The 25,691-nt window shown below is 38.7% G+C and overlaps 1 protein-coding gene and 1 pseudogene across 2 annotated transcripts in view; both read left to right on the plus strand.

The window, feature by feature from the left end:
- Nucleotides 1-25,691, plus strand: part of CTTNBP2NL (CTTNBP2 N-terminal like) — a 67,094-nt gene that overhangs the window by 35,606 nt on the left and 5,797 nt on the right. For both annotated transcript variants that reach the window (XM_060090261.1, XM_060090260.1), the window contains one exon: nucleotides 22,243-22,473. In XM_060090261.1, the coding sequence (XP_059946244.1) occupies nucleotides 22,243-22,473 (231 nt within the window). The remainder of the gene's footprint in view (nucleotides 1-22,242; nucleotides 22,474-25,691) is intronic.
- Nucleotides 13,874-15,316, plus strand: LOC132483650 (26S proteasome regulatory subunit 4-like; annotated as a pseudogene).

The following is a 25,691-nucleotide window of genomic DNA, read 5'->3' on the forward strand; positions in this document are numbered from 1 at the left end:
TAATTGTCTGATCAGCTATTTGCTATTCTCTAAGATAATAGTAAATGAAAAAATAAGACATAGCTTTTTATCACATGTCATCATTTACATTACAAATTGTGGCATTTAGGAGGTTTAAGAGTAAAGGTGCCAGAAAAATAAGCACATTTATCATTTAACTGGCATCTTCCTATGGGCTGTTTTTCTTATGTCTTTGAGGAAAGAAAGGGGGAATTCAGATTGTAAAATGCTACCTATTTAGAGAATATACAGTTCTCTAGCAGTTGGGGAAAGCTTCAGAAAAGAGTACAGCAGTGGGGAATTTCATTGCATTTTCAGCCTGAAACTAAAACAAATAAAAAAGGGAAACAGCTTATTCCTGTTATTTTGACTTCCTCTTATTGTGTCTTCCTTGCATGTGTTAGCCTTGTGATTTGGGATTAATCAGAGGTTATTTCTAGTTGCCCCCATAAAGAGAAAAGAAACAAAGACAAAGAGGTTGCTTCTAAAGTTAAATCCTGTGGTCCATCATTTAGTATTTCAGTTCAGCTAGTTGTCAGAGTAACTTGAAAAAATAGGAGGAAACCATCTTGTGTGTTCACTGAAAATCTTTATGGAAGAGGAGCATTTATAGAATCAAGCTGAGAATTTTATTATATAGGAAATTATTTCCTTAGAAAAGCGCAGCAGTAAATCTATTCCACCAAACTATTCTTGTATCTGCACAAGGATGCTCATTGCAGTATTGTTTAATACAGTATTTGAAAACTATAAACAGCCTAAAATATCCATCAGTAAAGTATAGGTGTGTAACTGGTACATCCTTATTATGGAATATTATGTAATTGCTTTTTTTTTTTGAAGAGGAAAAAAAGCTATGTACTTACTGACTTAGAAAGTTCTCTAAGACACAATAAGTGAAAACAAGTTGCAAAACAGTTTTATAGAAAATAATATCTCTGTAATTACACACACACATACACACCCCTACACACACATCTGTGCTTGGAAAAGGTCTGGAAGGATGCCCATCATACTAAGAACCTTTGGAAAAGAAAGAGAGATTGGGTTATGTTTAGGAAGGACTTCAGCTTTATCTATGGAATTAAAATTCTTTGAGAAAATAGTCATTCACTAATGATGAAATTAAAATAAAAATTATATTTGTAAGAAATATAGTGCCAGCAATGGGATGGCAAGGAGTTAAGAACAACATTTACTTTTTACCGATCTTGTAGATAGTTTATACTTCTCACAGAAGTCTGTGTTAATTCGAATATATAGTTAAGGGAGTAGAGACAAGTATAGCATGCCTAGGGAAAGCATGAGCTTGGTACCTCTGTATCCCTGATTTTCTCCCCAGAAAAGCAGACTAAATTTCTGCCTAATTTTCAAATTCTGCCTTTGTGCAGGATACCTAAAAGTTATTCGTCCAGAGTAGATTCTTTCACAGGTCATGGACTCAAATTAAGTAAAGCTGACAACATATGTATGAGAAGCCACATGATTAAAATTTTAGGAGATTTTAATATCATAGCAAGAGACCTACAGCCCTTCAAAGTACTTTTCTTGTCTTCAGTTTCATGTATGTAGTTCATAATATTTCATCATTTAACAACAACAAGGGACTTCCCTGGTGGCGTAGTGGTTAAGAATCTGCCTGCCCATGCAGGGGACTGGGGTTCGAGCCCTGGTCCAGGAAGATCCCACGTGCTGCGGAGCATCTAAGTCCGTGCGCCACAACTACTGAGCCTACACTCTAGAGCTTGCGAGCCAAAACTGCTGAGCCTACGCGCCACAACTACGGAAGCCCACGCGCCTAGAGCCCATGCTCCACAACAAGAGAAGCCACCGCAATGAGAAGCCCGTGCACTGCAACGAAGAGTAGCCCCTGCTTGATGCAACTAGAGAAAGCCCACACGCATCAACAAAGACCCAACGCAGCCAGAAATAAATAAATTTATTAAAAGAAAAACAACAACAACAAAAAGTATTTTCTGCCTCAAAAATCAACTTCACCCAATGAGTGCTAAGATATGCATAAGTTCCAAAAAATTTTTTTAATTTAATTCACTACCTAACGTGTTGTCTGTTCAACAAAAGACTGAATTCGGGCTTCCCTGGTGGCGCAGTGGTTGGGAGTCCGCCTGCCGATGCAGGGGACACGGGTTCGTGCCCCTATCCTGGAAGATCCCACATGCCGCGGAGCGGCTGGGCCCGCGAGCCATGGCCGCGGAGCCTGTGTGTCCGGAGCCTGTGCTCCACAACGGGAGAGGCCACAGCAGTGAGAGGCCCGCGTACAGCAAAAAAACAAACCAAAAAAAAAAAAAAAAAAAAAAAGACTGAATTCATTGGTAGAAATGAGTAAGAGATAGTGTTACTATTTAATTCAGAAGTCTCTTCTTACTGATTTGAAACTTCATGTATAGAACTTCTCATATAAGCATACCTAATAAATTTTTGTACAGTTGAATCATACTTAACGTGATTTATCTTTTTCTTTGTACTAGATTAGTAATAATTTGTCTATTGTGCTGATACACTTCACAGATTATATATTTTCATCTCTCATTTCTTTATATTTCATATTTCTTTTTTCAGTAAATATAAGCTTCATGAGGGGCAGGTACTTTGTTTATCTTGCTGCATTGCATCCCAGATATCTAGAACCTAGTAAGTTCTTCAGAAATATTTGTCATCCGAGAGAGTAAGTTAAGTCCCTTTAAGTTTAACTTGAATGTATTCAAGCCTCAAAAAATAGGTTGCCATTATACCATGAGAAAACCATAATTCAAAAAGAGACATGTACCACAATGTTCATTGCAGCACTGTTTACAATAGCCAGCACATGGAAGCAGCCTAAGTGTCCATCGAAAGATGAATGGATAAAGAAAATGTGGCACATATATTCAATGGAATATTACTCAGCCATAACAAGAAATGAAATTGAGTTATTTGTAGTGAGGTGGATGGACCTAGAGTCTGTCATACAGAGTGAAGTAAGTCAGAAAGAGAAAAACAAGTACCGTATGCTAACACATATATATGGAATCTTAAGGAAAAAGAAAGGTTCTGAAGAACCTAGGGGCAGAACAGGAATAAAGACACAGACGTAGAGAACGGATTTGAGGACACGGGGAGGGGGAAGGGCAAGCTAGGACGAAGTGAGAGATTGCCATGGACTTATATATACTACCAAGTGTAAAACAGACAGCTACTGGGAAGCAGCCACACAGCACAGGGAGATCAGCTCAGTGCTTTGTGACCACCTAGAGGGGTGGGATAGGGAGGGTGAGAGGGAGATGCAAGAGGGAGGGAATATGGGGATATGTGTATACATATAGCTGATTCAGTTTGCTATACAGCAGAAACTAACACAACACTGTAAAGCAATTATACTCCAATAAAGATGTTTTAAAAAAAATAAATGCAAGAACAAAGGCCAAAAAAATAGGTTGCCATTTATTAATTCATATTTTTGAGAAGAGAGGCTTACCTATAGTAATATATTTTGCCAACTAAAACTTGTCACTTGCCATCTGGTTCTACAAGAATAGAGTCACTAGCCACTGCAGTTGCTGACCTTCAACACACCCTGAAAGGAGTTCAGGGCAGAGCTCAGGAATGAGGCACTCTGCCCTGGAAGAAACTGTCAGAACAGGCCTTCAGGTAGATATTTTCAGGAGAAAATTTTACAAGCCCAATTTCTTGCATTTTCTCATATCTAGAAAAGCACTGAAATCAGTAGCGGAGACATCTGCTCCTCTGTGACTAGCAGCAACCTTCTGCCAAAATGTGTGCTTGATGCACGTATTCCCCTTCACCAAAATATATATATGACCTTCCCACTTACCTCTTCGGAGCATTTCTTCAGAGCTATCTGAGAGGCTGTCTCCCAGGCTATAGTCTTCAGTTTGCCCCAAATAAAACTTAACTCACAGCTCTCACATTGTGCATTTTTTTTGGTTGATAAGTTTCATAATTTTACTGTTGCTGATAATTCCCACTCAGTGACATTATTTATATCTCACCCCTGTACTAAGAAAGAACAATTTGTTCTTCAGACAGGAAATTATTGCTTTGTGTTTGTTTCCATATTTTTAGTAATGGATAACAAATAATTAGGATATGCACCTTTTTTTCACTATGTATCTGTATTCAACTAAAAAACAAAAAAATCAACTGACATTTTACCTCAGTGTCCTTTCCTATCAAATTGAAATCTGCATTCCCTAAGAGGTTAGTAAGGAGAGTTTTGAGAGCATCAGAGAAAATAGTTAGTACTTTTTAAGAGTACAGTGTTGCTTATCTTTCTTCATCTATCTAGATATATTTACAAAAAATATTGTTCCCCACACTTTTCAGCTAAGGACCCCTGTGGGCATCTGTCTACATTACACGTCCTTTCTCTTTCTTTCAGAATATATTTCTTTATCCCCCCTTTCTCCAGTGTTTTTGTTTTTGTTTTTGGCTTTCCCAAAATCTTCATTATCCCCCATTTCTCTGCTTTCCAAATTGATAGCTCTGAGTTCTTTTCTCTTTAAAATCTTCCTTTCAGTCTCTTGTCCTTCCCTTCCTGACAGTATCTTTCGTCAGTGGGACGAATGACTGTCATCTACACAGCAGACCTAGAAATCATTAAAGGAAAAGAGCGCTAAAAAAAAAGTCTTAGAGGTTTAAAATAGAGCCAGTTTTCCTGTTCCTTATGGGATTAAAATGGGGAAAGGGTCTAGGTTATCCCATTCTTGTCTTTGGTGACATTTAAAGTTTCCTAATGGTATCACCCCTTTTTAAAATAAAAAGGAAGGGCTCATATATCTCCAAACAAAGATCTCCTGTTCTGATCCAGGCATGTTCTGATCCCCTCAGTGGACTTGTATCGTGAAGATGAAGGCATTCTTGGGTTGGAATAACTTGGAATTAATAGTAGCAGTGATCAACCTTCACATGCTCAGTTTCACCATGTATTCAGTGCTTTACTGTAGTGATGAACATTACCAGTTCACATTTTAAATTATCATTAAACACCCTACAATGTACTTACAGCCCACCTTTTACTTTTCAGTCTTGGCTTTTTTACCCCTCTCCCCATTCTGTTCTCTAAAGAAAAGGGATCCTTCCCTGACTGGAGTCCCAAGCCACCTGTATGACTGCTGGTTGAAACTGAATAGCTAGCTACCTCCCTCTGCATAAGGCTGCAGTGACAATAGAAATTGCCATCTTCCCATCCTCTGACTTGTGACATGGAGCTTGTTAGGATGTATAATTAGCATTGTCCTTGCTTCCGTTTGCCTGCCCTGATGTCTTGTTCTCACTGCGTTGTGGTTCTCAAACCATACTGGTCCCCTTTTTTCATTCTTCCCTGTCTCTACACTCCCCTTGACCCTCCTCTCCCCCACAAGCTTCTTATTCCTGTTCACTTGGTACACTTTTAATTGTGAACACTTTTACTTCTCAGCCGAGTAAGAACCCTTTTCCCAAGGCCTTACATTTAAGCAGCTTGTTTCTTGCCATTTTTCCTTGTAGTATCAGTCTGTGTTTGTAATTTAAGAATCTTGCTTCAAACAAATTTTTAGAGTTAAGACCTATATCCCACAATTATACAGCTTCAAATCCTCCCTCCTCAGAATCCCCTAACTAGAGGAAGAAGACACCCTTTCTCATCTTATTTAGTAAGCTCTTTTTTACTATTTTAACACTGAAGTTAGTTTCTACACTGTCTGTTAATACATAGTGAGTAAAAGAGCCAGAGCACATCTCTAATAAAGATGATTTTCAAGTTCATAGTCACTTAAAGTATCACACAGTTACAGTCTGCGGTCTGGGTCTCCTTCTGTAACACTTCAGAGACAGTTTTTGGGTTGTGCCCCCTCAACCTCATGGTGTTTCCTGTGATTCATTAAATTGCTAATAGTCCCATTTATCTGCCAGAACCCACCCACTTCCAGGGTTGGCCTTTTCCTTCCTATTCCTTATGAGTGTAAGGGCTGAGTCTTAGAAAGTTCTGATCAAACAAATTGTACTTGGTGTTCCTCTAAACATTAATGGTATTGTTTAGAATACATTTAAATACTCAGAAGCAGCTTGTTTTTTTCTGCTCTTAGGCCTTAAACTTGTCTGGCAAATTTTAAGCTCCTTGAGAGCAGCAGTTTAGTCAAATCTATATCCCCCTAATATTACCCACATCACTTAGCATGTATAGTACCCAGCAAACATTAAGTATTCAATATAAGCATTCAAAGCATGTGCCCCTGTGAATCAACCATACATCCAGAAAATCTTCTCAGGCTTCTCCAGTGCTATTTTTGATTGTCTAACCCTGGTAACACAGACTTTTTTTTTTACATTTTGTATATTTGATGTTAGGCCAAACTTCTCCTGGTCTGTAGACTTCTATATTAGTTTAAAATTCATTAGTTTAAAATACTAATCCTGATTCCTTATTACTTCTATAAGAATTCACATGTTTATTATAGCTTAAACTGTTTAAAATTATAGATTCAGGGTCATACTTCTTAGGTTCTTCATTCTATTCTACTGTTTTTCAAACGTTTTTGGCAGGGCCACATAGTAAAAACTAGACTTTGCGTTGTGACCCAAGGGACACACCAACATGTGCACATACACACACAGATATACACACACCTATATTCTTATGCAAGAAGAAAAGTTTCTTGAAATAGTACTCACAGCATTCAGTGCTCTACAATGTTTTCAATCCTGTTCTATTTCATTTTTAAGCTAGTGATCGAGACCTACTAAATTGAAATTCATTGCTGTGAAGTCCTGGGGAATATCTGTTTATGTGTATTACTCATTCAGTTAACATATTCAGTACTTACTATATACCATTTACTGTTCTTCTCCACTTCTTAACTGGCTTTGTGACCTTCGGAAAGTCACATGTTAATGTTCAGTTTCTTCTGTAAAATGGAGATACAGTGCTGTCTACCTGCAGAGGAATGCTGCTAGGATGAGATGAGCTATGTAAAGCACTGAGCACACTGCTCAGTGGGTAATGAGCACGCCAGTGTGAGCTCCTCCCTTGTTGCTTCTCCTGTTGTTATTACTATTAAAATTACTTTGGTTTGAACTTCCCATGTTTCTGAAACACAATATATAAAGCATATGTTACATATAACTCAATTTTCCTTTAACTCTCACTATATATATTTATGTTTTTAAACTAGAGATATATTTTAGATATAGTGAAATGCACAGATCTTAAGTGTTCAGTTCAATAAGTTTTGACAAATGCCACTCCATTTGACCTACACTCCTATCAAGACATAAACATTCTCATCACACCAAAAAGTTATCTTATGCCCCTCCCTGGTCATTTGTCCCCCCTTATATCCAGATGTAACCACTGTTCTGATTTTCTTCACCATAGATTAGTTTTGCCCATTAGAACAGAGTCACAGAGAATATATTCTTTTATGTTTGGCACTTTATTGTCCAATATAATGATTTTCAGGTTCATCAGTGTCATTGTATGTATCAGTAATTTGTCCCTTTTTATTGCTGAATAGTATTCCGTTTCATGAATGCATCACATTTTACTTATCTGTTCTTCTAGTGATTGATATTTGATTGTTTCCAGTATGGGGCCATTATGAATAAAGCTACTCTGGATATTGTGTAAAAGTCTTTGTGGATATATGTTTTCATTTCTTTTAGACAAATACTTAGAAGTGGAATAGCAGGTAGGCATTTTCTAACTTCTATGAGAAACTTCCAGATTAATTTCCAAAATAGTTCTACCGTTTATACTTCCACCAGCAATGTGAGCATTCTAAGTTACTCCACATATCCTTTATAACATTTGATGTTGTCAGTCTTAAATTTTAGCATTTTTAATGGCTATATAGTACTATCTTATTATTTTAATTTACATCTCCCTGATCACTAATGAGTGATCACTTTTTCATGTGATCTCCCTGATCACTAATGAGTGATCACTTTTTCATGTACTTATTGGCCATTCATATATATTTTTAGGTCTGTGATCCATCCTTTTTGTGTATGGTATTAAGTAGGTGTTGACTCACATTTTTTAACATCTTTACTGGAGTATAATTGCTTTACATTGTTGTGTTAGTTGCTGCTGTATAACAAAGTGAATCAGCTATATGTATACATATGTCCCCATGTCCCCTCCCTCTTGTATCTCCCTCCCACCCTCCCTATCCCACCCCTCTAGGTGGTCACAAAGCACCTAGCTGATCTCCCTGTGCTATGCGGCTGCTTCCCAGTAGCTGTCTGTTTTACATTTGGTAGTGTATATATGTCCATGCCACTCTCTCACTTCATCCCAGCTTACCCTTCCCCCTCTCTGTGTCCTCAAGTCCATTGTCTACGTCTGCGTCTTTATTCCTGTCCTGCCCCTAGGTTCTTCAGAACCTTTTTTTTTTTTTTTAGATTCCATATATATGCGTTAGCATACGGTATTTGTTTTTCTCTTTCTGACTTACTTCACTCTGTATGACAGACTCTAGGCCCATCCACCTCACTACAAGTAACTCAGTTTCATTTCTCTTTATGGCTGAGTAATATTCCATTGTACATATGTGCCACATCTTCTTTATCCATTCATCTGTTGATGGACACTTAGGTTGCTTCCATGTCCTGGCTATTGTAAATAGAGCTGCAGTGAACATTGTGGTACATGACTCTTTTTGAATTATGGTTTTCTCAGGGCATATGCCCAGTATTGGGATTGCTGGGTCGTATGGTAGTTCTGTTTTTAGTTTTTTAAGGAACCTCCATACTGTTCTCCACAGTGGCTGTATCAGTTTACATTCCCACCAACAGTGCAAGAGGGTTCCCTTTTCTCCACACCCTCTCCAGCATTTATTGTTTGTAGATTTTTGGATGGTGGTCATTCTGACTAGTGTGAAGTGATACCTCATTGTAGTTTCGACTTGCATTTCTCTAATGATTAGTGATGTTGAGCATCCTTTCATGTATTTGTTGGCAATCTGTATATCTTCTTTGGAGAAATGTCTGTTTCGGTCTTCTGCCCATTTGTGGATTGGATTGGATTGTTTGTTTTTTTGATATTGAGCTGCAAGAGCTGCTTGTAAATTTTGGAGATTAATCCTTTGTCAGTTGCTATGTTTGCAAATGTTTTCTCCCATTCTGAGGGTTGTCTTTTCATCTTGTTTATGGTTTCCTTTGCTGTGCAAAAGCTTTTAAGTTTCACTAGGTCCCATCTGTTTATTTTTGTTTTTATTTCCATTTCTCTAGGAGGTGGGTCAAAAAGGATCTTGCTGTGATTTATGTCACAGAGTATTTTGCCTTTGTTTTCCTCTAAGAGATTTATAGTGTCTGGTCTTACGTTTAGATCTTTAATTCATTTTGAGTTTATTTTTGTGTGTGGTGTTAGGGAGTGTTCTAATTTCATTCTTTTACATGTAGCTGTCCAGTTTTCCCACCACCACTTATTGAAGAGGCTGTCTTTTCTCCATTGTATATTCTTGCCTCCTTTATCAAAGATAAGGTGACCAAAAAAAGAAAAAGAAAAGGTGACCATATGTGCATGGGTTTATCTCTGGCTTTTATCCTGTTCCATTGATCTATATTTCTGTTTTTGTGCCAGTACCATACTGCCTTGATTACTGTAGCTTTGTAGTATAGTCTGAAGTCAAGGAGCCAGATTCCTCCAGCTCCGTTTTTCTTTCTCAAGATTGCTTTGGCTATTCGGGGTCTTTTTTGTTTCCATACAAATTGTGAACCTTTGTGTTCTAGTTCTGTGAAAAGTGCCATTGGTGGTTTAATAGGGATTGCACTGAATCTGTAGATTGCTTTGGGTAGTGTAGTCATTTTCACAATGTTGATTCTTACAATCCAAGAACATGGTATATCTCTCCATCTGTTTGTATCATCTTTAATTTCTTTCATCAGTGTCTTACAGCTTTCTGCATGTAGGTCTTTTGTCTCCTACAAACCTAGGTAGGTATATTCCTAAGTATTTTATTCTTTTTGTTGCAATGGTAAATGGGAGTGTTTCCTTAATTTCTCTTTCAGATTTTTCATCATTAGTGTATAGGAATGCAAGAGATATTTGTGCATTGATCTTGTATCCTGATACTTTACCAAATTCATTGATTAGCTCTAGTAGTTTTCTAGTAGCATCTTCAGGATTCTCTATGTATAGTGTCACGTCATCTGCAAACAGTGACAGTTTTACTTCATTTTCAATTTGGATTCCTTATATTTCTTTTTAATCTCTGATTCCTGAGGCTAAAACTTCCAAAACTATGTTGAATAGTAGTGGTGAGAGTGGGCGACCTTGTCTTGTTCCTGATCTTAGTGGAAATGGTTTCCGTTTTTCACCATTGAGAATGATGTTGGCTGTGGGTTTGTCATATATGGCCTTTATTATGTTGAGTTAAGTTCCCTCTATGCCTACTTTCTGGAGAGTTTTTATCATAAATATAGGTTGAATTTTGTCAAAAGCTTTTTCTGCATCTATTGAGATGATCATATGGTTTCTTTCCTTCAATTTTTTAATATGGTGTATCACATTGATTGATTTGCATACATTGAAGAATTCTTGCATTCCTGGGATAAAACCCACTTGATCATGGTGTATGATCCTTTTAATGTGCTGCTGGATTGTGTTTGCTAGTATTTTGTTGAGGATTTTTGCATCTATGTTCATCAGTGATATTGGCCTGTAGTTTTCTTTCTTTGTGACATCTTTGTCTGGTTTTGGTAGCAGGGTGATGGTGGCCTCCTAGAATGAGTTTGGGAGTGTTCCTCCCTCTGCTATATTTTGGAAGAGTTTGAGGAGGATAGGTGTTAGCTCTTCTCTAAATCTTTGATAGAATTCGCCTGTGAAGCCATATCTGGTCCTGGGCTTTTGTTTGTTGGAAGATTTTTAATCACAGTTTCAATTTCAGTACTTGTGATTGGTCTGTTTATATTTTCTATTTCTTCCTGGTTCAGTCTTGGAAGGTTGTGCTTTTCTAAGAGTTTTTCCATTTCTTCCAGGTTGTCCATTTTATTGGCATATACCTGCTTGTAGTAATCTCTCATGATCCTTGTATTTCTGCAGTGTCAGTTGTTACTTCTCCTTTTTCATTTCTACTTCTGTTGATTTGAGTCTTCTCCGTTTTTTTCTTGATGAGTCTGGCTAGTGGTTTATCTATTTTGTTTATCTTCTCAAAGAACCAGCTTTTAGTTTTATTGATCTTTGCTGTCATTTCCTTCATTTCTTTTTCATTTATTTCTGATCTGATCTTTATGATTTCTTTCCTTCTGCTAACGTTGAGGTTTTTTGTTCCTCTTTCTCTAATTGCTTTAGGTGTAAGGTTAGGTTGTTGATTTGAGGTGTTTCTTGTTTCATGAGGTAGGATTGTATTGCTATAAACTTCCCTCTTAGAACTGCTTTTGCTGTATCCCATAGGTTTGGGGTTGTCGTGTTTTCATTGTCATTTGTCTCTAGGTATTTTTTGATTTCCTCTTTGATTTCTTCAGTGATCTCTTGGTGATTTAGTAGCATATTGTTTAGCCTCCGTGCATTTGTATTTTTTACAGATTTGTTCCTGTAATTGATATCTAGTCTCATAACATAGTGGTCGGAAAAGATACTTGATATGATTTCAATTTTCTTAAATTTACCAAGCCTTGATTTGTGGCCCAAGATATGATCTATCCTGGAGAATGTTCCATGGGCACTTGAGAAGAAAGTGTATTCTGTTGGTTTTGGATGGAATGTCCTATAAATATCAATTAAGTCCATCTTGTTTAATGTATCATTTAAAGTTTGTGTTTCCTTATTTATTTTCATTTTGGATGATCTGTCCATTGGTGAAAGTGGGGTGTTAAAGTCCCCTACTGTGATTGTGTTAACTGTCGATTTCCCCATTTATGGCTGTTACATTTGCCTTATGTATTGAGGTACTCCTATGTTGGGTGCATAAATATTTCCAATTGTTATATTTTCTTCTTGGATTTATCCCTTGATCATTATGTAGTGTCCTTCTTTGTCTCTTGTAAGAGTCTTTATTTTAAAGTCTATTTTGTCTGATGTGAGAATTGCTACTCCAACTTTCTTTTGATTTCCATTGCATGGAATATGTTTTTCATCCCCTCACTTTCAGTCTGTCTGTATCCCTAGGTCTGAAGTTGATCTCTTGTAGATGGCATATATACGGGTCTTCTTTTTGTATCCATTCAGCCAGTCTTTGTCTTCTGGTTGGAGCATTTAATCCATTTTCATTTAAGTGAGTCATCGCTATGTATGTTCCTATTACCATTTTCTTGTTTGGGGTTTGTTATTGTAGGTCTTTTCCTTCTCTTATGTTTCCTGCCTAGAGAAGTTCCTTTAGCATTTGTTGTAAAGGTGGTTTGGTGGTCCTGAATTCTCACAGCTTTTGCTTGTCTGTAAAGGTTTTAGTTTCTCTGTTGAATCTGATTGAGATCCTTGCTGGGTAGAGTAATCTTAGTTGTAGGTTTTTCTCCTTCATCCCTTTAAATATGTCCTGTCACTTCCTTCTGGCTTGCAGAGTTTCTGCTGAAAGATTAGCTGTTAACCTTATGGGGATTCCCTTGTATGTTATTTGTTGCTTTTCCCTTGCTGCTTTTAATATTTTTACTTTGTATTTATTTTTTGATAGTATGTGTCTTGGCATGTTTCTCCTTGGATTTATCCTGTATGGGACTCTCTGCGCTTCCTGGACTTGACTTTTTCCTTTCCCATGTTAGGGAAGTTTTCAACTATAATCTCTCCCAGTATTTTCTCAGTCCCTTTCTTTTTCTCTTCTTCTTCTGGGACCCCTATAATTCGAATGTTTGTGCGTTTAATGTTGTCCCAGAGGTCTCTGAGACTGTCCTTAATTCTTATCATTATTTTTTTTTTATTCTGCTCTGTGGTAGTTTTTTCCCTATTTTATCTTCCAGGTCACTTATCCGTTCTTCTGCCTCGGTTATTCTGCTATTGATTCCTCCTAGAGAATTTTTAATTTCATTTATTGTGTTTTGCATCATTGTTTGTTTGCTCTTTAGTTCTTCTAGGTTCTTGTTAAACGTTTCTTATATTTTCTCCATTCTATTTCCAAGATTTTGGATATCTTTACTATCATTATTCTGAATTCTTTTTCAGGTAGACTGCCTATTTACTCTTCATTTGTTTGGTCTGGTGGGTTTTTACCTTGCTTCTTCATCTGCTGTATATTTCTCTGTCTTCTCATTTTGATTAACTTACTTTTGGGGGTCTCCTTTTCACATGCTGCAGGTTCATAGTTCCCGTTGTTTTTGGATGAGGCTGGATCTTGTCTTTCTCGTGAGCAGGACTACATCTAGTGGTATGTTTTGGCGTGTCTGTGAACTTAGTATGATTTTAGGCAGCCTCTCTGCTAATGGGTGGGGTTGTGTTCCTGTCGTGCTATTTGTTTGACATGGGGTATCCAGCACTGGAGCTTGCTGGTCGTTGAATGGAGCTGGGTCTTAGCGCTGAGACAGAGATCTCTGGCAGAGCTCTCGCTGATTGATATTATATGGGGCCAGGAGGTCTCTGGTGGTCCAGTGCCCTGAACTTGGCTCTCCCACTCAGAGGCTCAGGCCTGACACCCGGCCAGAGCACCAAGATCCTGTCAGCCACACAGCCAGGTACATGGGGAGTTTCTTGACTTTGGGGAAGTCTGAGGTCTTCTGCCAATGTTCAGTAGGTGTTCTGTAGGAGTTGTTCCACATGTAGATGTATTTTTGGTGTATTTGTGGGGAGCAAGTTGATCTCCACGTCTTACTCCTCCACCATTTTGACAGTCCTCCCTCTCATATTTTAAGAGATGTATGGTCTCCTGAATAAAAGAGATTAAGATCTAATACAGCATTAAAAATTATACTTTCGACTTGTGGCAGCAGCGGCTCGAGTGGCCGAAGCAAGATGCGTCAAAGTCAGAGTGGTGGTCATGGTCCTGGAGGTGGGAAGAAGGATGACAAGGATAAGAAAAAGAACTATGAATCTCCTATGCCAGCTAGAGTGGGGCAAAAGAAGAAGAAAACAAAGGGACCAGATGCTGCCAGCATACTGCCCCTGGTGACATCTCACACTCAGTGCTGGTTAATATTATTGAAGTTAGAGAGAATTGAAGACTGTCTTCTCATGGAGGAAGAATTCATTAGAAATCAGGAACAAATGAGGCCTTTAGAAGAAAAGCAAGAGGAGGAAAGATCAAAGATGGCTGATCTGAGGGGCACCCCAGTGTCGGTAGGAACCTTGGAAGAGATCATTGATGACAATCATGCCATCGTGTCTACGTCTGTGGGCTCAGAACACTACGTCAGCATTCTTTCATTTGTAGACAAGGATCTGCTGGAACCGGGCTGCTCAGTCCTGCTTGGTCCTGCTCAGCCACAGGTGCATGCTGTGATGGGGTGCTGATGGATGACACGGATCCCTTGATCACAGTGATGAAGGTGGAAAAGGCCCTCCAGGAGACGTATGCTGATATTGGAGCATTGGACAACCAAATCCAGGAAATTAAGGAATCTGTGGAACTTCCACTCACTCATCCTAAATATTATGAAGAGATGGGTATAAAGCCCCCTAAGGGGGTCATTCTGTATGGTCCACCTGGCACAGGTAAACCTTCCTAGCCAAAGCAGTAGCAAACCAAAACTCGGCCACTTTCTTGAGAGTGGTTTGCTCTGAACTTATTTAGAAGTATCTAGGTGATGGGCCCAAACTTGTTCAGGAGCTGCTCTGAGTTGCTGAAGAACACACACCATCCATCGTGTTTATTGATGAAATTGATGCTATTGGGTCGGAAAGGTATGACTCAAATTCTGGTGGTGAGAGAGAAATTCAGCAAACAGTGTTGGAGCTGTTGAACCAGTTGAATGGGTTTGATTCAAGGGGAGACATGAAAGTTATCAGGGCCACAAACCAAATAGATACTTTGGACCCAGCACTTATCAGACCAGGCCGCATTGACAGGAAGATCGAGTTCCCCTTGCCAGATGAAAAGACGAAGAAGCGCATCTTTCACATCCACACGAGCAGGATGACACTAACCCTGGATGACTTGATCATGGCTAAAGATGACCTCTCTGATGCCAACATCAAGGCAATCTGTACAGAAGCTGGTCTGATGGCCTTGAGAGAACGTAGAATAAAAGTAACAAATGAAGACTTCAAAAAAAAAAGTTTAAAGAAAATGTTCTTTATAAAAAACAACAAGGCACCCCCGAGGGACTCTATCTCTATTGGACCACAGTTGCCTTCCAGGAAAAGGTTGGAAGTGTGTCGATCCCTCAGAGGTGTGAGGCTGGGGAAGTTTCCCAGGAGTCCATGTTCCAGCTGATCTTCTTTAGCACAGCATCCTGAGTACCTTTTGAGCATGATGTGTAGGACGCCCATCTGGCTCTCTTCATATGTTTGTCACGTGCAGTGCTCTCTTCCCAATAAAGTGTGCTCTTTCTCAAAAAAAAAAAAAATTATACTTTCAAATTCTTAATTTATATTCAGAGCATTAATTTGTTCAGGTCTTATAGAATCCCTTACACATTTTCTTCTCCACCTCAAAAAGTTTTTTATTTAGACCCAGTCCAAAATGTATATGTAACTTGTTTCAATCACATACATAGACTAAAATAATAAAACAGAACAAAGACAAAAAAAACTCAACACACCTATTTCAATTTCATTAGGAGTTTTCTCAGGACTCTCTCAAATCTGAATGTTGAAGCAGCTACATTGTTCTGTTTACCCATATTCTTATTCTATCAATAAGCAGTCGACTAGCTAGAAGTACTACACTTGTAGCTATTTGTACTAAACTTACCATTTTTAGTCTTCAAAAGAATTTATTACACTGTAGTCAAATAATATTGTAACATGATCCTCTGAACTTATGTAAATAATTGCTTTTATAAATATATGTGGTTGCAAACTGACCCCAAGGGGAATCTTTTTTTTTTAAACCAGGATGATGAACGTTTTATTAAAAATACAAGGGGAATCTTTGAAGCTCATCTGCTTCAAAGTCAGTTTGCTAAATATATATATCGATATTACCTTAAGTGATTATACTAAGTAAATCCTAGATTTTACTAACAGCAAAATAAAATATTGACCTCACTAAAATGATGAGAGTAAGGAGAGGCTAAGACATCAGGAAAGAGGCTGGAAAATAAATATCTGTTACATGTCTTGGGCTTAAGGCAAAATATAGGATATAGGAAGAAGAAAGATGTATTAAGTGCTTTTTCCTTCAGATCACTTGCAATCTAAGTAGGTTGAAAGAAAAGACAGAAAAGTGAGAAGTGTTTAATAACAATGCAAGAGATAAATATCAATTGACCACATTATATAATATGTCACATGCCAGTTCAGGATTGATTGCTAAGTAAATAGAATGTTATTGGTTATCCAGGTTCCTGATACATTTTTAGTGATGTGTTACTTCTAAGTTATCTGGGATTGGTGAATTTCGTTTTGCTTTTAATGGAGATTTACTAGCCTGATCCAGTTTTACAGAATCTTAAGTCTGTAGGGTTGAGTTTAAGTCATTGACTCTAAAACAGGAAAATCTATATTCTAAATTTGGTTATTGAAAAAATTAATTCATATTTATAGTACTTTGTGTCAGGTACTATAGGAAGCATTTTACATTACTCATTTAATTTTTATAACAAACCTATAGGTAGATTGTTACTCTTATTCTACAGATGAGGAATCTGAGGCACAGAGAAGTTAAGGTTGTTACTAAAGGTAATACAGAAAGTGGTAGTGACAGGATATAATCCCAGTTCTGTTAGACTCTAGGGCCCAAAAGTATTAAAGAAAATAAACATATAGAAAAGACCAGATTTGAGAATACAGCATTTATGGCTAAGTGGAAGGAGCACTCGGTTTTCAATAATATATTAGACATATTTTTTAAATGATGAAAATTTTCTCTTTTTGCTCCCATGTTAATTTTTTTTTTTTTTTTTTTTTGCGGTACGTGAACCTCTCACTGTTGTGGCCTCTCCCATTGCGGAGCACAGGCTCCGGATGCGCAGGCTCAGTGGCCATGGCTCACAGGCCCAGCCACTCCGCGGCATGTGGGATCTTCCCGGACCGGGGCTCGAACCCGTGTCCCCTGCATCGGCAGGCAGACTCTCAACCACTGCGCCACCAGGGAAGCCCTCCCATGATAAATTTTGTGCCATTTTCCAGAAATTAGTTTAATTCCAATGAGGCTAAATCCTCTTTTATCAATATTATCAAACAGTAAAATCTGGTTTTCTTTCAGCAAGTGAAAAGGAACTTCCAGAACAAAGGTTATACTTGTAATGTTGTTATCATCTTTATCCAGAATGGTTGCTTTATTTCCAGTTGTTCAGGCAGCTATTTATAGTTTATTAGGGACTCCAGAGTATAAGTGATTTGAAGATTAATAGATTTAAATTGTGTGTAAAAAGGATTCCTTTTAACATGCTTTTGGTAACATTAATAAAAACCATTTTGGAATCATGTTTTTTGTCTTTCTGATCCCTGACATAGAAGTATTTAGATATTTTTTAAGGCATAATGTTTATATTGCTGTTTACTTTTATAAGCATCACTTCAGAATTGGCAATAAATGCAAAATTGCATATCCTAATACAGTTCTGGTATCAGCCTGAGTCTTGAAAATAAAACCTTGTACTTAAATATAAGCCCCCATTTAAATGGGCCAAATTCTTCACCTTTACATTTGGAACCACCTTTCATGTTGGTGATTATCATCCAAAGAATCAAGAGATTGATTTCCTATTTTAAGATTGAAATATATATATAATTTATACCATTATTGGGACTTCCATGGTGGCACAGTGGTTAAGAATCTGCCTGCCAATGCAGGGGACATAGGTTCGATCCCTTGTCCGGGAAGATCCCACATGCCGCGGAGCAACTAAGCCCGTGCGCCACAACTGCTGAGCCCATGCACCACAACTACTGAAGCCCGGGCGCCAGAGCCCAGGCTCTGCAACAAGTGAAGCCACTGCAATGAGAAGGCCGAGCACCACAATGAAGAGTAGCCCCGGGGGGCTCCCCTGGTGGCGCAGTGGTTGGGGGTCTGCCTGCCAATGCGGGGGGCGTGGGTTCGTGCCCCGGTCCGGGAGGGTCCCGCGTGCTGCGGAGCGGCTGGGCCTGCGCGTCTGGAGCCTGTGCTCTGCAGCGGGAGGGGCCGCAGCGGTGAGAGGCCCGCGTACCGCAAAAAAAAAAAAAAAAAAAAAAAAGAGTAGCCCCGGCTTGCTGCAACTACAGAAAGCCCGCACACAGCAACGAAGACCCAATGCAGTCAAAAAAAAAAAATATATATATATATATATACACTATTATCTACATATAATATTATTGAACTATTATTTATGTATATATGATATATATGTATGTTATTTATTATAATTAATAAACTATTTATTATAGAGAGATGGTGATTGCTTCATATTTCTTTTTGTAGTTTATCATAGCAAAGCTGAAATTTTTGGAGAGCAAACATGGCATATCCAAGGATATTATGTGGTTTTATTTTAAGCTTTCAGTAGTGGTGTGTTTCATTCAGCCTGTAACAGTAAAAATAAATGAGTAATAGATGACTCGTATGTTTTGTCTGCTATAGTAATATCTTCTATCATTGAATCTGTCTAACCAGCCAGTTACTTTACTGTTGTCTGAAATAAAGATCATTGTGTTTTCTGACAATGTAGGAATTTCTGTTCAGTTAAAATATATGTTGTCATTGAAGTAAAAATAATGAAATTGCAAGAAATTGATTGATCTTAGCTGTACTCCTGAACCCCTCTCCCCCAAAGTGAAATCCAGATCATTTTAAAGTTCTTATAAAATAGCTGGAATTTCATTAAAATATTAAAACTCAGCCTTGATAGTTTTTAGTATAGGTACTTAGCCTCTAAATTTTGACCTGAAACATAAACGGTAGTGGTAGCATGTCTAGTCATTCACGTTGATAACCAGCCTCCACGATGGCCCCCAGTTGTCCTCCCTCCTGATATTCACACCCTTAAGTAGTCCCCCCCAACCCGCATTTACCAGGGTTGGTCTGTGTGATTGCTAGAATACACCAGAAATGATGGTAAGTCACTTCTGAGATTAGGTTACAAGACAGTGGGACTTCCATCTGGATGTGTCTATGTCTGTCTGTCTCTCACTCTCTCACATCACTTGCTCTGTTGGAAGCCAGTACGTGCAAGGAACCAAGGCCTAGCCCAACAACTAAGCTTGGAAATGGATCCTCCAGCCCTAGTCGTGCCTTCAGATGGCTGCATCCTTGGCCAGCAGCTTGACCGCAACCTCATGAGACACTGAGCCAGAAGCACCCAGCTCAGCCCTCAGCCCCTCCCAGATTCTTGACCCTCAGTAACTGTATGAGATAAAAAATGTTTACTAAGCATTTAAATTTGGGAGTAATTTGTTATGCAGGAATAGATAACCAGTGCACACCTCCACTAAAGCTCTTCTTTCATTTGTCAAATCTTAACATCTATTTTTAGTAATTGTTGTTATTATTTGTGCCGTTAAATGTGTAATACGTACAATTCACCTGACTGAAGCGTTAAGTTGGATGGAAAATACTGTATTCCATCTCCCATTTTCCAATCCAGTGTTTGGTGTAATAAATACAGAACTCACTTTTCCCATGTTCGGGTCCCATATTAGAATGTACTTAAAATAATTGTTTTGTTACAAGGAGCCTTTTTTAGATTATTCCACAGATTCTTATCATTTATGTGTGAAGCTACCAATTTTGTATAACTTGTAATTACTATGCAAGTGATTATAGAATTACTGTGAAATACTTCAAGAGAAAACAGACAGCTTAACAACTATTCTCAGAGAAGTCTGAGACCTCACCAAAGAAGCTCCTCATCCATTACTTGTAACTCTGTGATGCTTATTAATTCTACAGGATAATAACAGTGTGGGTTTTAAAAAGTCATATTTTTAAGGATTAGTTAAGAGAGAGAGCTTCTTAGCAGATGCAGCTTCTTAGCATCATCAAGATCATGAATTGTACTCCCAGCTCTGCTCTCCCATCCCACTTTCTCCATGGTGTTCTGAAAAGGAAAAGGTCATAAAAGTACTCAGGTTCACTTTTTCCTTTTTGCCCTACTAAACCACTTTTAGTACCAATAATTGTTTCTTTTCCATAGCTAATCATACAGAAACAGTAATCATGAATAAAAGATGTGACAGAAAAGTGGAATTTCAACTTCTTAAAGAGTTTTTTTTTTCTCTTGCTTCCTTTGTCTGTGTTTTTCTAAACGCGGATTTGCCTTAGGACATTAATAGCTACAGATAGATACTTTCAGTGAATCCTGGGTTATCAGTCTTGTGTTTTTATACCTGAACTTAAAGAAAGAGATGTTCTTAATGAAAAGAAAACATTGATGAGTCCCATGTTCTTTGACATTAATGCTCTTAAATATGTAACTAAAAATTAGCTTTTTTGTCTATTCTTGCCATGATTCTTAAAAAACAGTAATAAAAATAGCCAATTTTGGAATTGGTCTTGTCTTCCTCTATCCTAAATAGACAAGATTATTTTGAAAATCTCCTTTTAATTTGGACCTAAAAAAAAAATAGGATTCTGTCTTTCAAATCCCTCCCCCCTTCAATTCACATGCTCACATGTGCACACCCACACACACACGCACACTTGTAATAAGGTTAGGAGGATGGTTATCAGTAACTTAAAGGAACAAACGAATTTCACTCTTCAAATATTTAGTGTACAAATGTTATCCAAATACTCCAATAATGTCATCACTTAAGACAGTTGTAGTCCAGCCAGAAGTAAAACCACCAGGGCTTCTAACTCTGCTTTGAACATCTGCCAACTGATACCAACACAAATTTGTCAACACAAATTTGTAACACAAGGCTGATTCCTGAGTCTTGAACTTGGACAGTCTCTAATGAAGAAGGAGGCATCAAATTTTCAGCACTGAAACATGTCAGAGAAACCCCATGTTTGCTTTATTTTCTTGAGGGTTTTTGTTTTTTAAGCATGGTCACTGAATTGTGTATTTTTCTTTTCAAATGGGTTCCCATTTGTGGGTGGTGGTAGCTCCTGATGAAATAATTTTTAAAAATTGAGAAATAACAGTAGTTTTCGTAACTAGATTTCGTTTGAAAGCTTAAATTATATAGTACTTTGCTATGATTTTTGAGAAAGTTTCCTCAACCCTCTATTAACACTTCATTTTTTTTTTTTGTAAAATGTCTCAGGAAACATTTAAATGTCTGTTTAGTAAAGTAATTGTTAATTTCACTCTGTTCACCTGCCCGTAATATATGATGCTTATATGAAATAGTACTTCAAGTCTTTCCTAGCAGATATAAGAGGGAAGCCTAAGAATCTCCTTTCACTCCCTTCCTGATCATTCGACCTGACTTGGCGCCCAGGCCCAAAGCCGTAGGCCAGACTCCAAGCACCAGCCCACATTCCCTGCTCAAGTTCCCTTTCATCCCCAAAGCTCACCAAGCCCTGAAGGGGACAGAAAGGAGGATGGAAGACAGCTGAACAGAGGTTAGAAGAGGGGAGTGGAATTTGGCAGCAGGTAGAAGGACTTTGTCTGCACCTCTAGTGGTGAGTGCCTCCACCACCCTCTTGACCGGCCAAAAATTGAGTGAAGTTCTATGCGGACAAATCAGAAACAGTCCTCGATTATAATGTAAAAATATCTTTAGCGTCCTTTACCTGTCTACAGCCAGCTGGTTAGGTCTCTAAACATATAAACTCTTAAAGGTATTATGCTTACCGTATTTTAAAAATGTAAATGCCATAACACAGAAAAGATAAGATATACCTGTTGGTAATAGAAGCATTCATAAGCTGAGGCAGTAAGTGTGGTGGTTAAGGTCAGAGACTCTAGAGCCAGGCTGCCTGGGTTTAAATCCCAATTCTGACAGCTTGCTAGATGAGTAACCTGAAACAAGTCACTTGACCTCTCCGTGGTAATTTTCTCATCTGCAAAATGGAGATGATAGCACTACCTATAGGGTTGTAAAATTTAAATAACCTGAACCTAAACACTTAGATCAATGTCTGACTGGTACTTAGCTTTACATAAGTATTTGTTCCCATTAATATGCTATGCCCCTCTTCTGATGTTGTTTCTATACTTAGATGACCCTGTCTGATTTGTAGTCAAAAGGTTACTTCATACTCACACCACTACCTTTGATGTCTAACTACTAGCAGATCCCCTGCTCAGCAGTGTTTGAAAGCAAAATGCTTATTTTCCTTTCTTTCCCAGGCCCAACACAGAGATACTTTCATTGAAGAACGCTATGGAAAATATAACATCAGTGATCCTTTAATGGCACTCCAGAGAGACTTTGAAACACTGAAGGAGAAGAACGATGGCGAGAAGCAGCCAGTCTGCACAAACCCGCTCTCGATTCTTAAGGTGGTGATGAAGCAGTGCAAGAACATGCAGGAGCGCATGCTATCGCAGCTGGCTGCCGCTGAGAGCAGGCACCGCAAGGTGGGTTCACCGCTGACATGCGCCTGTAAACTCCTGAAATGCCTGACACTTTCTTGTCAGCTGCCAGCTCTCACAGTAACTTAACTGGGAAGTCTCACAGGTGTAAAAAAGCCCCTGAGCTTACCTAAGAGCCAGGAGATAGAAAATGCAGGTTATTCCAAATGTTAAATTTAGGCAGTGTGCCAGACGCATTATTTCAGATGGCATTTCTTCTTGATATGACACTCCAAAACACTTGGTATGTTTTTTCAACTCTTGGTCATCCTAACTTTGGCAACAAACTGGGGCTTGACCAAGCCTTGTAGCTGAACGGAGTGTTCCCTATTTGCTTACTTAAGTGATAAATAGAAAGATTAACAGGTATTTGGGGAATGCTATATCAGAGAGAGAGAAAGGATTAGAGAATTTACCTGACTATAAACATACAAGCCAATAGATTATTTTCATTTATTTCTAGTTTTGAGTTTCATTGCATTTTACTTCTCATGAAACCATAAACAGTCCCTAGGGTTGTTTACCTTAAAGCTGTTCTACCCTGTTAGGAAAGAGTGTGTGTGTGTGTGTGTGTGTGTGTGTGTCTGTGTCTGTGTGTGTCTGTGTGTCTGTGTGTGTCTGTGTCTGTGTGTGTGTGTGTCTGTGTCTGTGTGTCTGTGTGTGTGTGTTTTCTCTGGGTCTTACAGCCCCTGAGATAGGAAGGCAAACCTGTGCTTTCCTCGGCAAACCTGTGCTTTCCTCTACCTCATCTCCTTGGAATTCTTCTAGTGCTTGTGATTTCATTCCACGACTTATCATTTATGGCTCAGATTTGGCCTGGAAAAAATGCTTGGCTAGAGTCTGCATTTTTAAGAACTATTGGTGTAGATTTATATCAACAAGGGGGGACATCAGTGCATTTACTAGGAAGCATTTTATTCTGAAAAAATTGGGTTAGCAGCTGCAGTTTGATGGACCTTCGTTTACTTTTATGGTTACCTGCTTTAGAGAGCCATCTGCTTAAAATGCATCTGACAAAGTGCTTAAGGGCTTAGGTCTTGCCCATGATTTTTCTTTCCCTTCACAGAGTCCAAACAAAAGGCCACAGTGGGGGTTCTTAACCACAAATGGGTCTCAGATGTTCCATGATCCCCCAGAAAATATACAGAATGCCAAAAGTTTATGCATTTTGTAGAAAATGAATTTTTTCCCCATATCCTTACTTGAATTCTCAGAGGTATCTCCAAGACCCAGAAAAGTTTAACCTCTGGACTAGACTGAAGTAATCTGAAGACATTTATGCCCCAATTTAAAAGGTGTCAATGAGTTTGAGGTAGTTGCCTAAATTTGGGGGCTTTTCCATAATATTATAAGAAAATCTTCACAACATCCTTGTTTGATAGGCAGGCCTGTTTTCTATTTCATACATGAAGTAACTGAGTTGTACTGAAGGGCTGGCTGGCTGTCATGCCCTTTGAAGGTGTAGTGTTGGGATAATTTATGGTTATAGGTGATTGGGGAGAGGAAGAGTTAAAAAATTCAAAATTCCCTAACACTGTATTTCAATGTAAGATAGTATTAAATATTTTAAAACAGCTGCCTATCTGATCTTATGTGTTTTATCAAAGTAGAACACTGACTTTGTTAGACATCAAACTAGAGGCTTATAATTAGGGTGCATATAGTCCCAGTTTGCCTGAGAGAATTCCAGTTTAAGCCTGTTGCCTTGGCATAGTTGTTAACAATACCCGCTTTGGCTCTCAGACATGTTAGTGGTTTGAACAGTCAATTATGTGGTTACTCCGCTTATTACAAAAAATAGGGTTCCCTAGTCCACCCCTTCCCATTCTCTCTCCTCCTCAATATTAGAGACAACCACTTTTTTCTTTTAACTGTTTGTTTTGGCAGCTAACTTCCATATTTCTAACTGATACACTGCTCTCTCTTGCTTTATCAATTTTAGACACATATTTACTTTCTTTTATTATAGATGTGGATTTCATTATCTTACACCCCACCTCCCTTCTCTCCACCCCTGCCATCTTCCCAAAACAAACATAATACCCTTTCCTCACCCTCATTCTCTGTCATATCTGTTATTACTAGATCTGGAGCCTGTCACATTCTGTTTCTTCAGAGGATAAACATCTGGTGTATTCCTGGGCAGTAGATGCCTGGCTTAGCATTCTGTGTACAGGAATCAGGTTGCAGGGACGAATAACTCTTCTGAAAATACAAACTTGGAGCCAGTGCCCTTGTCTTCTCTCCTACATCTCACCTCTCCGGTGCAGTGTCTGCCACCTGCAGGTTCCATAGGTCCTTGGGGTCCTGCAGCACAAAGCAGCGTCCTCCCCCATACCAAAGTAGTTACCACTGCTCCAGCCACTTTCTTTCTTCAGAATGTTGTTAAAATTTCTTGTCTGCCAGAGTCTCTCTTCTTGACTTTGTGGGTTTTTATTCTTTTCATCCCATTTCTATCATTTTAGACAGCTCTCCGAAGGGAGAGGAGATGATCTACCACCTTTAGCCAAAAGCTGTTCTTTCTATTAAGCTGCAAAAGTTTTCTTTTTTTTTTAACCAGAAGGAAATACACCAAAATGTTTTCATTTTTGTATTTAAAAAGGAGTCCCAGAAAGTTTTCTCTCTCCTTTAATAACAGTTGTTAGTGAGGAGAAACAATAGGAAATGGCCATTGGGATGACAGTGCTCTGGCCTAGGGAGGTCTAGGCCAAGGCATCTCTGAAGCATGAGCAGAAGCTACGAAGAAATCCATAGCCACTGGAATATTATGCAGTTGTAGGCAGGATTATGTGGGGAAATGTCCCTTTAAATTTGTATTCTTAAAATTGGGCTTAATCCCTTGGCACAAGGATAAGTGGAATGGGGTAGGCAGGTTAATTAAAAAGCCTTGTGGGGCTTCCCTGGTGGTGCAGTGGTTGAGAGTCCACCTGCCGATGCAGGGGACACGGGTTCGTGCCCTGGTCTGGGAAGATCCCACATGCTGTGGAGCGGCTGGGCCCGTGAGCCATGGCCGCTGAGCCTGCGCATCCGGAGCCTGTGCTCCGCAACGGGAGAGGCCACAACAGTGAAAGGCCCGCGTACCGCAAAAAAAAAAAAAATGCCTTGTGAAAAATCTCCACTTAAGATCTCAATAATTGAGCCTTTTCATATGCAGGATAAAGTTAAGAGAGTCCTTTCACCTCTTATCTACTGTACATGAAATGCATATATTAATTAAGCAAGGC

Source organism: Mesoplodon densirostris, chromosome 2 (assembly GCF_025265405.1).
Source record: "Mesoplodon densirostris isolate mMesDen1 chromosome 2, mMesDen1 primary haplotype, whole genome shotgun sequence".
Classification (NCBI taxonomy): domain Eukaryota; kingdom Metazoa; phylum Chordata; class Mammalia; order Artiodactyla; family Ziphiidae; genus Mesoplodon; species Mesoplodon densirostris.